At 39.7% G+C, this 13,888-nt stretch overlaps 1 protein-coding gene across 2 annotated transcripts in view; it reads right to left on the bottom strand.

Annotated features, from left to right (window-relative positions):
* The window catches only part of SLC39A12 (solute carrier family 39 member 12), an 80,831-nt gene that overhangs the window by 39,020 nt on the left and 27,923 nt on the right, over nucleotides 1-13,888 (bottom strand). For both annotated transcript variants that reach the window (XM_069548859.1, XM_069548857.1), the window contains exons 6-7: nucleotides 6,407-6,579; nucleotides 1,490-1,642 (exon numbers count right to left, since the gene is read on the bottom strand). In XM_069548859.1, coding sequence (XP_069404960.1) covers nucleotides 1,490-1,642; nucleotides 6,407-6,579 — 326 coding nt within the window. The remainder of the gene's footprint in view (nucleotides 1-1,489; nucleotides 1,643-6,406; nucleotides 6,580-13,888) is intronic.

Genomic DNA, 13,888 nt, shown 5'->3' with positions numbered 1-13,888 from the left:
TCTAAGGCCCACTTGACCTCACATTCCAGGATGTCTGGCTCTAGATGAGTGATCACACCATCACTCTGCGCTGTCGCAGCCTGGCACTCGGCCGCTGCCCCTGACCTCAGACGTGGGGTAGCTCCTCTCGGCTGCGCTCAGTGCGCCTGCCGTCGCAGCCGCTTGCACTCAGTCTTAGTTAGATTAGAGCTCCTTTTGTGGAGGTTAAACCCCTAAACTTTAGAGTAAGGGTTGGGATTGAATCTGCCATTCCTAATTCCTGAATTGTTATAGATAGCACTCTACTTGACCCCATGCCAAAGAACCACTTTGATTCATTAAAACAGAAATTATTTCACAGAATTTCATTTAAAAAGTATTGTAAAAAGCTTCAAATATACAGAAAAGCTGAAAGAATTATGACGTCAACATTCAGACACTCACTACCTAAATCCTACCATCAACATTTTATACACTTGTTTTATCATCCATCTATTTATCTACTATCCTTTATCCATCCATCCATAAACCTATTTTTGATTCATAAAATAGAAATTTTGAATAAGTCTAGGAAAGATAAACAAAAAGTGCTGACTAATGTTTGCCCCAAGACAACCATTTTACAGCTACATGAACAGGTAGAAAGTTAGGAAATAAATAGAAAACCATGAAGACTGCAGAATTGCAGGGCTTTGTAGGGAGTTTATTTTAGTCTCCTGGAGTTTTTTTGAAAGCATTTACCTTTTCAAAACATCCCACAAAACTGTTCACCAATTCTCTTATGGGATCATATATAAGAACAAGAGGAAACAAAATCTATATAATAGCCACACTGCATCTTACATGTCATCATATATGTAGAAATTGATTTAAAAAAAAACAGGCACTGTAGAAGCAATTACTCAAGCTGAAAAAAAAAAAAAGAGTTGCCACCATTTCCATTCCTGAATTTCTTGTTTTCATAATTTTAAATGTTATCCCCTAGATGGGGGCATGGCAACCCATTCCAGTATTCTTGCTGGAGAATCCCATGGACAGAGGAGTCTGGCAGGCTACAATCTATAGGGTTGCAAAAAGTTGGACACAACTGAAGTCACTTAGCACACACACAAGATAGAAAGTGATGTGTGGTTTTATGAATTTTCAAAATTTTTGTTTGCTTTTTGTTTTGAGTTAGGTAAAGGTACCCAAAACACAGATTCATAGCTAGACCTTTAAATCCCCTCATTCTCAAATATGAAATAGTCTATTTCTAAATTAGCCATCAAGGCCAAAAAACAGGTTATAACAAGTATAGTAATGGGCCAGAAACAGATGTTTGAAAAATTAATAATCGTGCTTACAGGGATGCTGTCTGTCAGAATGATCTGTGCATTCTAGAAATCAGAGCCTCACCCCTTAAACAGACAATCTCATGAAGACGCCAATTACTTTTGAACAAGTAGCTCTGAAATAAAAGACAAATATCATGAAGCTCTAAAGCAAAAGATAAATAATATTTAAAATATACCTTGGCACTTGGTGATACAAGAAGAATAAAACATTTTTCTATTAAGAAAAATCCATGGATGCCTCCAATTAATCCCAACAGTTTCCAAATATGCCCTTTGTTTTCATAGAAATGTCCAAACTCTGAAGTTTCCTGTATATGTAAACCAAGAATCTAAAAAGAAGAAACAGACATAAATTTTGGTGACCTAAACGTAAATGGGTAGATCCATTGTTGAATACATTCAATTTCCATTTTGGGGAAGCCCATGACAATACCTGAAATCATTCACAGCCAGTTTACTTCTAAACATATGAATCCTTCCACTATATGATTTACTCAGGGTCAAATAAGATGTGAGAAAAGAAAACAGAGCTTTGAATAACCTCTGCCAAAGAGTAGACTAAAGCCTAAGCTTATCTCAGCAAGTGCAGCTTAAATTTTCATTCATTCTCAGTCCTTTAGCTGAATGTTTTTCAGTTCAATCTGTCCCTATTTACACAACAATGCCCTATAACAAATCAATGTCTTCTAATATCCAGAACAAATATAAAGATACATTTCATCCAGGGTTTATTCTCCCCATGCCTCACAGCAATTAAAGCTGTTAATCAATGTTCAAATAAGTAAGAAATCCACCTGAAAGATTTTTTCCATTGAGTATGCCCAGCAATATTGTCAGCTCCTTGGGACATAAAAGGATACCAGAAAAACATTAGGAATTTTCCTTGAGTTAACTCATCCCATTGGTTGACTCATCCCATTGGTTGACCTCATGACTTCTTGTGAGCAAGTAAATTATAATGTATCATATTCCCTTCATAGGAGAGGACAGTTTGGGAAAAAATTCAGTGGTCTCCACATTTAAGATGTTACTGATCATTAAATTTTAAAAAGAATTTATCTGTGTATACGTTCATATCAATGTGTATAGATATTTATGTATGTATACATGTAGGTACATATGTGTACATGTGTGAGTATATGTATAGAACTCCGTGTACACATTGAGTGTATGGACATCACTAAAAACAAACACATACTAGCTCACTTTTTTTTTAAAGAAATTTTTTTAATGTGGACCATTTTTAAAATTTTTATTGAGTTTGTTACAATATTGCTTCTGTTTTATGTTTTGTTTTTTGCCCATGAGGCATGTGGGATCTTAGCTTGCCAACTAGGGATCAAACCCTCACCCCCTGCCCTGGAAGGTGAAGTCTTAACCACTGGACTGCCAGAGAAGTTTCCACATTTTCTTTTGGTAAAGACATTGAAGGACACTCCCCCAATATTTGTGATTACCATTATTTCACAAAACAAGGACACTGTAATGTCACAAAAGAAACAGGAAAACCTCATAATTTCAGAATAAAATGTAGTTCTTAAAGTAGAATCAACATAGCTAGTTAAAAGAGGAAATGATGCCAATGGGATTTTTCTCATTTCTATGCAGACCTTTAAACACTTGCCTTGGATCACATTCAGGAACCACTGATTTTTCTAGCTTTCTGCCACACTGGTACTGTGTCTGTCTTCCTCTTCTCGATAACTTCTGTCCTCTCTTTCTTCAAGTAAAGCAACTGCCTTCTCAGCTACGTTTTCCTCTGTAATATATCTCCATAAGCCAGTTGACCGTCCCACCCAACCCACATCCAACCCTCCTGCCTTGGGCTCTGGGCTTTCCCACTGAGGGAGACCAGGGAAGTCTTAAGATCCTTTTGCTACTTCCCAGGATCCTGGGCTGTGAAGAGCTCTGCACCCACTACAGTGACATAGAAACAGGCTTTGGACACTGCCTCAAGTAAATAAACCCTGAAATATTTCCAGAAAATTAGATTACCAGGGAGATTAAAACTAATAATGGTTTGTTTCATATCTACAATGCTCACTTTGCAATTTTCAGAACATCTAATAATTTTTGAGCCTGTAACCAACAAGAGGGACCCTGGAGGAAAATGCCAGAGGCTTATGGAAAGTTTTAAGATCTCAGGTTTTGTGAGAGAAAGGGGAATCATTTGCTCATCATGATCCATCATAAGAGATCTCAGAAGGAATAGATAACCTCATCTGAAGACCCTTTTCCCTGAACTTTTGCATCTCAGGTCCTAACCCTTCCATTCGGAGAAGGCAATGGCACCCCACTCCAGTACTCTTGCCTGGAAAATCCCGTGGATGGAGGATCCTTGTAGGCTGAAGTCCATGGGGTCACTAAGAGTCGGGCATGACTGAGCAACTTCACTTTTCACTTTCATGCATTGGAGAAGGAAATGGCAACCCACTCCAGTGTTCTTGCCTGGAGAATCCCAGGGACGGGGAAGTCTGTGGGCGGCCGTCTATGGGGTCGCATAGAGTTGGACACGACTGAAGCGACTTAGCAGCAGCAGCAGCAGCAACCCTTCCATTTCTGACAAATAAAGAGCCTCCAGAGACTTCAACAAAGAGCCAGCTGCTGGAGATTGCCTGTTTCTTAAAGGAAATCTATGGCTCAGGGGTGAAGAATCCACCTGTCAATGCAGGAGACATGGGCTTGATCTCTGGGTTGGGATTATATCCTGGAAAAGGACATGGTAACCCACTTCAGTATTCTTGTCTGGGAAATCCCAAGGACAAAGGACCTGGTAGGCTACAGTCCATGGGGTTACAAAAGAGTTGGACACAACCTAGTGACTAAACAAACAACAAAAACAGACACTAATAGTTGGGCAAGAAAGAGAAATTCATTTTGATGGTTCAAATGAAGACGGTTTTAACGATGATGCCATGACAGGGGTGTGGGCAGGGTCAAGGGTATGAATGAGGAATAATGAGATACCCTAGAGACTAGCAACCCCAGGAAACCATTACCACACTGAAGGCTGAAAGGGCAAAGGGCAAAGGTTGGAAATAATGTTACTGAACTTTAATGGAGGTGGAGCTAGGGACCCATGGGAGCTGTAATATTGCAGGTAATGAGCTGCTTCTAGAGACAGTGTCAGAAGGAGGGAGCAAGGAAGAAATACCCCTGCCATTTTCTCCTCCTACCTTGGCCTTTTTGTGGTGTCCCCACTGGGTGAACCCAAACAACAATCCAGACTGCAGGGAGCTGAGGGGATACAGTCTTCTGGGGAAGAACACACAGCGGAGAAGGGCAGAGAATGGATCTGATGAGGTTGGGGGCCAGCAGAGAAAAACTAGTATATCTTATAGCCCATTCATTTTTATTTACAGATACTCACCCTTCATGAATTTTCCTTAATAGTGACAGGGACAGAATAAAGGGATAATGTAGGTGATTATATAGTTAATTATACTACAGCGGATTGAAAGTAGAAAAATATATGGGAGACCCTTATAAGTTAATGATTACTCAAGAGAGCAGGTTTGCTTAACCACAAAACCAAGCAGACTTGTTTAGCAACAAAAGCATGCAACAGGAGCACAGGACATGCCCCCCAAACAATAAAACAATGGTGGCACAAGACACACATCCTGCTTGATGAGCTCAAAAAATTAACGATACCTAGGACAAAAATCAGTAATTTATGGACTTAGCTTGAGCACGTAGGGACAAGACAACTCTCCTGCCCAAGCTGGAGGAGCTGATGATGGAAGCAAGATGTCTACTCAAGGAAATGTTCTTCTCCCCCTCCCCCTCATCCTTTGATTATAAAACCATAGCCCAGTAAGTTCTCAGGGCGTGGCACCCCCTTGGAAGCCTCACAAGTGTGCTACTCTAATAAATCACGTCTTATCTATCACTTTGCCTCTCACTGAATTCTCTTCTGCACTGAGACATAGAGGACTGTGGTACCAAAGCTCTTTGGAGCTCCAGAAATGACACCCAATGGTTTCAATAGGAATTTGTATCTGCGCACTTGTTTTTTAATTTTAAAAATAAGAACAGCCTGGTGAATCGAATGACTGATCATCTCTTTTCTCCTGCAAGGGCTTTGGGGAAATAGCAGTGATTTCCAAGGGAAACACTTGCCACTGTATCTATGCATCCAGGTCATTGTGAAATTCGTCATCAGTTCCATTCAGTTCAGTCGCTCAGTCGTGTCCGACTCTTTGCGACCCCATGAATCGCAGCACGCCAGGCCTCCCTGTCCATCACCAACTCCCAGAGTTCACTCAGACTCACGTTCATCGAGTCAGTGATGCCATCCAGCTATCTCATCCTCTGTCGTCCCCTTCTCCTCCTGCCCCCAATCTCTCCCAGCATCAGAGTCTTTTCCAATGAGTCAACTCTTCGCATGAGGTGGCCAAAGTACTGGAGTTTCAACTTCAGCATCATTCCCTCCAAAGAAATCCCAGGGCTGATCTCCTTCAGAATGGACTGGTTGAATCTCCTTGCAGTCCAAGGGACTCTCAAGAGTCTTCTCCAACACCACAGTTCAAAAGCATCAATTCTTTGGCGCTCAGCCTTCTTCACAGTCCAACTCTCACATTCATACATGACCACTGGAAAAACCATAGCCTTGACTAGATGGACCTTTGTTGGCAAAGTAATGTCTCATGCTATCTAGGTTAGTCATAACTTTCCTTCCAAGGAGTAAGCGTCTTTTAATTTCATGGCTGCAATCACCATCTGCAGTGATTTTGGAGCCCCCAAAAATAAAGTCTGACACTGTTTCCACTGTTTCCCCATCTATTTCCCATGAAGTGATGGGACCAGATGCCATGATCTTCATTTTCTGAATGTTAAGCTTTAAGCCAACTTTTTCACTCTCCACTTTCACTTTCATCAAGAGGTGTTTTAGTTCCTCTTCACTTTCTGCCATAAGGGTGGTGTCATCTGCATATCTGAGGTTATTGATATTTCTCCCGGCAATCTTGACTCCAGTTTGTGCTTCTTCCAGCCCAGTATTTCTCATAATGTACTCTTCATAAACACCTACAATGGCTAAACATAAATTGAAACTAGAAACAGTCCAGATGAAATGGAAAATAGCAACTTACCTGAGGGATGAGATGGAGCAGAGCATCCCCAGAAAGTGTCCCAACAGCCAGGCCCACAAACAGCTGTAAAATGAGCCTGTAGTTCTCCTCACAGCTGTGGAAAAGGATCAGTGTTGTCCCAAGCATGGAGCCCAGCGTAAGCAGCGTCACTGCCACAGTGCTGTAGCCATATTCTGAGTTAAAAAGAGATTGCAAAACCAGTCAGAGGCCCCTGTGAGTGCTTCTGCCAGTGAACATGGTAAAAGAATCCATCCTATACTACAATAGCTAGGGATACAAAATTGTTTTGTAGGTGCTATATTGGATTTAAGGTTTTAATTTGTAAGGAAAAGAATGAAAAGATTTTTACTAATTCACTCCATTGTTTTGAAGTTACCCTGATTTCCCCTTGTTAAAAAAAGAATCACTGTAGCAAGGAGCTAGCTTACCTCCTACCCTCAAAGAAAATAATTTCTCTTGCTTTAAACTACAAGCTTGGGACTTCCCTGGGGGTCCAATGGTTGAGAATCCGCCATCCAGTACAGGGGACGTGGGTTTGATTGCACAAGCCACAGGGCAACTAGACAAGACAGCAAACTATGACTGCTGAGCCCCGTGCACTCTAGAGCCCATGAACTGCAACTAGAGCAGCCCCCTCATGTTGCAACTAGAGAAGATTCTACACGCTACAATGAAGACCCAGTGCAGACAAAAAAATTTAAACTAAAAAACAAACTACAACCTTCACAGACAGACAGTGGTAATATTTGTCATCTAACCACATTTAAACCTTTCGAAGGCAAGAAGCAATGGGACAGAAAGAGCATACGTTCTGGGCCACTGTAGATCTGTATTTGTGGACTAAATGAGTACTTTCTTCCAAAAGGTCTCAAAATTATTTGTAATATCAGAAGTTTTTACTATTCTCTGTGACTAAAATGAGTGACTGCATTTGTAAAAACTAATCAATGAATGAATAAAGGGTGATAATATAAATTTGGACAGCCAAACTTTTCAATTATTACAGGAATTTTTCTGACCCCTAAAATATATTCCATATTTCTAAGATTCTATATTTTTAAAAACATTCAGAAAGTACAATTTTTCACAATTATTCCAATAGGAACAAACATGTGGAAAGAGAGAAGAAATAAAAGAGTAAAGGAAGAAAGGAAAGAGAGATTAAAACAGAAAAAAATGGCTTTCAGAGTCAAGTGTACATTATTTGGGTATAAACCATATTCAAACACCATTTTCCACTGGTTATAGATATTCAGGGCAAATACTTTGTTTCAACTTATTTAGAAATTACTAACATTCATTACTAAACAATGAAGACAGGTCATTACCACATTAAATTATCATTTTCTTTTGTAACTACAAATAAGTGACAAATTAAGTTGAACAATTCAGTTACCATACTACTTAAAGCCCACTGAAGATTTTAAGAAACTACTCTCTTCAAGTTTGTTATAATTGAAGATGTTGCATCTTCATCATTCTTGTACTTTTCTGGAATGTTGACTCTCTACAGTAGATCATGTTAATGACACTAACTAGTAAGATGATAATAAGCTTGTAATGTGAAGAGGACCTTTATTAAATTATACACTCTGCCATTAAACAGAGATTGCACATTAAAACGAAGTTGGTAGCATACTCAGAGGAGGCTAAAAAGCTTGCACACTTTGATTTTTTTCCCACTGTCACCACAACTCCTTTGCAGCTACGCCATCTCTACAAAGCGGTTGTTGTTCAGTGAATATGCAGTTTCAGTTTTGCGAAAAGAAACAGCTCTAGAGATCTGCTGCAGAGCCATGTGAAAATACTCAACACTACTGACCTACACTCTTAAAAGGATTGAGATGGTAATTTTCATGTACTTTTTTTACCACATTAAAAAAATAACGAGGGAGAATTCCCTGGTGGTCCAGTGGTGGAGACTCCTTGCTGCCAATGCATGGAACGTGGGTTTAATCCCTGATAGGGGAGCTAGGCTCCCATATGTCATGCAGTCAAAAGCAAAAATAGTTAAGAATGATCATACAGCTGCCTAAAGGTTTTACTTTGCTCTAATTTAATATCTATTTTATTTAAGAAATTCCTAGAGATAGTTTCACATCCCACTTTTCCACAAATAGACTCTAAGTGGGAACGTGATTCTTCTCAACTAATCTGTAAATTAAAGATATTTGAAGTTTAACATGAGCACCCAGCTGTCTAATCAAGTTCACAGTTACCACACTTTTCTGGTAGGTACAAAATATCACCAAATGTTAAGAACTCACAAAGACAAATTAGAGGTTGATGTTTCCGAGGCAAAAGGCAAAGTTTCAAGTTCTTTTTCCCTTTGTCCTGAGGATGGCTTTGTTGCTGTTCAGTCACTAAGCCGAATCTGACTCTTTGCAACCCCATGGACTGCAGCACATGAGGCTTCTCTGTCCTCCACGGTGTCCTGGAGTTTGTTCAGATTCATGTCCATTGAGTTGGCAATGACATCCAACCATCTCATCCTCTGTCATCCCCTTCTCCTCCCACCTTCAATCTTTCCCAGTGTCAGGATCTTTTCTAATGAGTCTGACGTTCTTCACATCAGGTGGGCAAGTACTAGAGATTCAGCTTCAGCATCAGCCCTTCCAATGAATATTTGGGGTTGATTTCCTTTAGGATTGACTGGTTTGATCTCCTTGTTGTCCAAGGGACCCTCAAGAGTCTTCTCCAGAACCACAGTTCAAAAGCATCAATTCTTTAGTGCTCAGCCTTCTTTATGGTCCATCTCTCACATCTGTAGATGACTACTGAGCTACAGTGTGGTTTTGGAAGACAAAGGATGTTCCACTCCTTAAGAGCTTGTAAAACTTTCTAGGTCTTCTATGAGTCAGATTCCACCTGCTCTCCTGTGGCAAGAATCAATCTGAAAATCATAAAATCTCTGACTTTTGTTGCGGCCAGACTCTGCAGACTTACTCTAGTTCCCTGTATAGTGTCATGGTGTCTTGATTGGACTCAGATTCCTTATAAATGTTTCTCATCCTTACAACAGAACTGGACGTACTACCAATTACAATAAAATTTCAGTCAATTCCAAGCAGCTTTTGAATAGATCTGAAATGATTTCTACTCAGCTCTAACATTCTTTCCTGGAAATTCAGTTGAAGACGGCTCTTAGAAGTTGAGTTTCAGCATACTGAACACTGTGTTCTTAATAACGTCTTTCTGTGTCTTCCACTCTTTAACATCTTACATTCCTGCACTTTCAAAAGGCCTACATCACAAGTCTTTCTCTTTAGTTATATGATGCAACATTTTAAATTGAGGATAGTGATTTTTTTTAGGTTCTTTAGTGAGTATGATTTATGACTTTTTCTCAGGAAGACTGTTTCCTAGAAGGATATAGAAGTTAATTTAAGTGAGAATAAACTTGTTCTTGGATCTTCAGTCCAAAACCCTGTTTCTGAATGGCCTGTATGATCAGACATGGTGCCAGGGAGTAGAAATAAATATGGGAGCTCCTAGGTGCCATGATCCAGTCCTGTTCATCCATTTTTGAGCCATCACTGGCCACAAGGTGTTGAATTATTTAGCTGCTCATTTTTAATCACATTTTCTTCCTCTCAGTGAATGTGAAGTCTTAAATATATAGGCCTGGCATGATGAGTCACTTGATGTAGAACCTATTAGGAGTTAGAAATAAGGGCTGACTAATTCGGCTATGATGGGCATTGCAGACTATCTCAAAGAAGAAAAGCAGTTCTGAAGAAAAAAATGTAACATCCTCAGATCAAAGGTAATATTTTACATATGGTTAACTGCCATATTTTTACTATTCATCATACATGTTCTTAGGCCACCATTTTTTGGTTGTTTTTCTGGTTTTATTTTTCCAAACTCTCTCAACACAATTAATTGAATGATTTCTCCACTGATTAAAGTCCCTTCTGGGATGAGGTTGTTTATGGATTCTCTATTCTGTCCAATTTTTAATCTAACAGTCCACATGCCATGTGTCCAGTTCTGCACAACATTTTATAACTACTTATGACTATAGTTTATTAAAAACAATAGGGCATTTTGGTAGGTGGTGAGAAAAATATTTCCTCACTCAGATCATTTTGATCATCATTTTGGTTCTCATTTTTATGTCTTCAAAAGGTCTTCATGAAGAACTCAGGTAAATAAAATGGCATTCTTATTGCAAGAAAATAAACTTCAGGTGCTTTAAATTTATAGAACACACTTTTGTACATATTATCCTACTGGAATTTTACTGGTGTCCTGGAAGTCTTACAATAAAGCTCATCTACTGTGATGATGTTATGGGTCACAGGTGAGTGTGAATTTTTTTTTCTTTTGGCTGTACCACGCCACATGTGGGCTCTTAGTTCCCTGACAGGGGACTGAACCCACAGCCTCTGCATTAGAAACATGGAGTCTTAACATCAGGACTGTCAGGGAAGTCCCAAGTGTGAATAGTGGTCCCTTCACTTCCTGGAGCTGCCACATCCAGGAGGCTCGTACCTCCCTGGCCTGGTCACTGCCAGCCCAGAGCAGCCTCTTTGATTTACCCCAACATGCCTTCATTATTCCATGTGTATCATGGTGCGTGAAAGGATAACAAGCCTTGTGGGATCACTGCTTCCTACGGTGCAGGGAAAGAGACAGGCTTGAGAAATATAGATTGCAGAAGATCACAGAGTTGGCTGGGGACAGATAGCATGATTCAACTCTGCATTTCTGATCCTGACACTGATATTCTCTCTCTTATACGTTGGTATTTCTCAACTGTTAACTTTTTCTTTTTTGCAGAAATGTTCATAGTAAGTTTTTTCAAACAGCTAAAAACTGAAAACAATCCATTTTTTAAAAGGTGAATGGTTAAGCAAAATACGGTATATTCATACCAAAGAAGCAGTTCAGTTCATTTTCTCAGTCGTGTCTGATTCTTTGCGACCCCATGGACTGCAGCACGCCAGCTTTCCTTGTCTATCACCAACTCCTGGAGCTTGCTCAAACTCATGTCCATTGAGTTGGTGATGCCATCCAACCATCTCATCCCCTATCTTCCGCTTCTCCTCCTGCCTTCAATCTTTCCCGTGTCAGAGTCTTTTCAATGAGTCAGTTCTTTGCATCATGTAGCCAAAGTATTGGAGATTCAGCTTCAGCATCAGTACTTCCAATGAATATTCAGGACTGATTTCCTTTAGGATTGACTGGTTGGATCTCCTTGCTGTCCAAGGAACTCTCAAGAGTCTTCTCCAACACCACAGTTCAGAAGCATCAATTCTTCACTGCTCAGCCTTCGTTATGGTTCAGATCTCACATCCATACATCACTACTGGAAAAACCATAGCTTTGACTAGATGGTCCTTTGTCAGCAAAGTAATGTCTCTGCTTTTTAATATGTTATCTAGGTTGGTCATAACTTTTCTTCCAAGGAGCAAGTATCTTTTAATTTCATGGCTGCAGTCACCATCTGCAGTGATTTTGGAGCTCCCAAATATAAATCTCTCACTGTTTCCATTGTTTCCCCATCTATTTGCCATGAAGTGATGGGACCAGATGCCATGATCTTCGTTTTTTGAATGTTAAACTTTAAGCCAACTTTTTCACTCTCCTCTTTCACTTTCATCAAGAGGCTTTTCAGTTCCTCTTCACTTCCTGCCATAAGGGTGGTGTCATCTGCATATCTGAGGTTATTGATATTTCTCCTGGCAATCTTGATTCCAGCTTGTGCTTCATCCAGCCATGACGTACTCTCCATAGAAGTTAAATAAGCAGGGTGACAGTATACAGCCTTGACATACAACTTTCCCAATTTGGAATCAGTCTGTTGTTCTATGTCTGGTTCTAACTGTTGCTTCTTGACTTGCATACAGATTTCTTAAGAGGCAGGTAATGTGATCTGGTGTTCCCATCTTAGGAATTTTCCATAGTTTATTGTGATCCAACAGTCAATGGCTTTGGCGTAGTCAATGAAGCAGAAGTTTTTCTAGAATTATCATGCTTTTTTTCTATGATTCAACAGATGTTGGCAATTTGACCTCTGGTTCCTCTGCCTTTTCTTTTCTAAATCCAGCTTGAACATCTGGAAGTTCTCAGTTCATGTACTGTTGAAGCCTGATTTGGAGAATTTTGAACATTACTTTGCTAGTGTGTGAGATGAGTACAATTGTGCAGTAGTTTGAACATTCTTTGGCATCACATTTCTTTGGGATTAGAATGAAAACTGACCTTTTCCAGTCCTATGGCCACTGCTGAGTTTTACAACTGTGCTAACATATTGAGTGCAGCACTTTCACAGCATCATCCTTTAGGATTTGAAATAGTTCAACTGGAATTCCATCACCTCCACTAGCTTTGTTCATAGTGATGCTTCCTAAGGCCACTTGACTTTGCATCCCAGGATGTCTGGCTCTAGGTGAGTGATCACACCCACCATCGTGGTGATCTGGGTCATTAATACCTATTTGTATAGTTCTTCTGTGTATTCTTGCCAGCTTTTCTAAATCTCTTCTGCTTCTGTTACATCCATACTGTTTCTGTCCTTTATTGTGCCCATCTTTGCATGAAATATTCCCTTGGTATCTCTAATTTTCTTGAAGAGATCTCTAGTCTTCCCCATTCTATTGTTTTCCTCTATTTCTCTGCATTGATCACTTAGGAAGGCTTTCTCATCTCTCCTTGCTGTTCTTTGGAACTCTGCATTCAGATGGGTATATCTTTTCTTTTCTCTTTTGCCTTTCACTTCTCTTCTTTTCTCAGCTATTTGCAAGGCTTCCTCAGACAACCATTTTGCCTTTTTGCATTTCTTTTTATTGGGGTTAGTTTTGATCACTGCCTCCTGTACAATGTTACAAACCTCCTTCCATAGTTTTTCAGGCACTCTATCAGATCTAATCACTTGAATCTATTTCTCACTTCCACTGTATGGTCATAAGGGGTTTGATTTAGGTCATACCTGAATGGTCTAGTGCTTTTCCCTACTTTCTTCAATTTAGGAGTTCATGATCTGAGCAACAGTCAGCTCCAGGTCTTGTTTTTGCTGACTGTATAGAGTTTCTCCATCTTCAGCTGCAAAAAATATAATCAGTCTGACTTCGGTGTTGACCATCTGGTGATGTCCATGTGTAGTCATCTCTTGTGTTGTTGGAAGAGGGTGTTTACTATGACCAGTGTGTTCTGTTAGCAAAACTCTGTTAGCCTTTGCCCTGCTTCTACTCAGTAACAAAAAAAACCCAATTTATTAATACACAAAACAATCTAGATGGATTATAAGGAAATTTTGATGAGTGGAAAAAACCCCTAAATCCCAAAAGGATACGTACTGTAGGATTTCATTTCTATAACATTCTTGAGATGATAAAGCTATTCAACTATGGTCTATGACTGAGTCAAAGATAGGGGATAGAATCGATTTATGTAAGTTAGCCACAAAATATAAATGAACTGTAGTATAGCATAGGTGGTTAAAAACAAGGACTAGGGGGCCACACTGCCTGTGTT

This window comes from Ovis canadensis, chromosome 13 (genome assembly GCF_042477335.2).
Source record: "Ovis canadensis isolate MfBH-ARS-UI-01 breed Bighorn chromosome 13, ARS-UI_OviCan_v2, whole genome shotgun sequence".
Taxonomy (NCBI): domain Eukaryota; kingdom Metazoa; phylum Chordata; class Mammalia; order Artiodactyla; family Bovidae; genus Ovis; species Ovis canadensis.
This window is presented reverse-complemented; position numbering and strand designations above follow the sequence as displayed.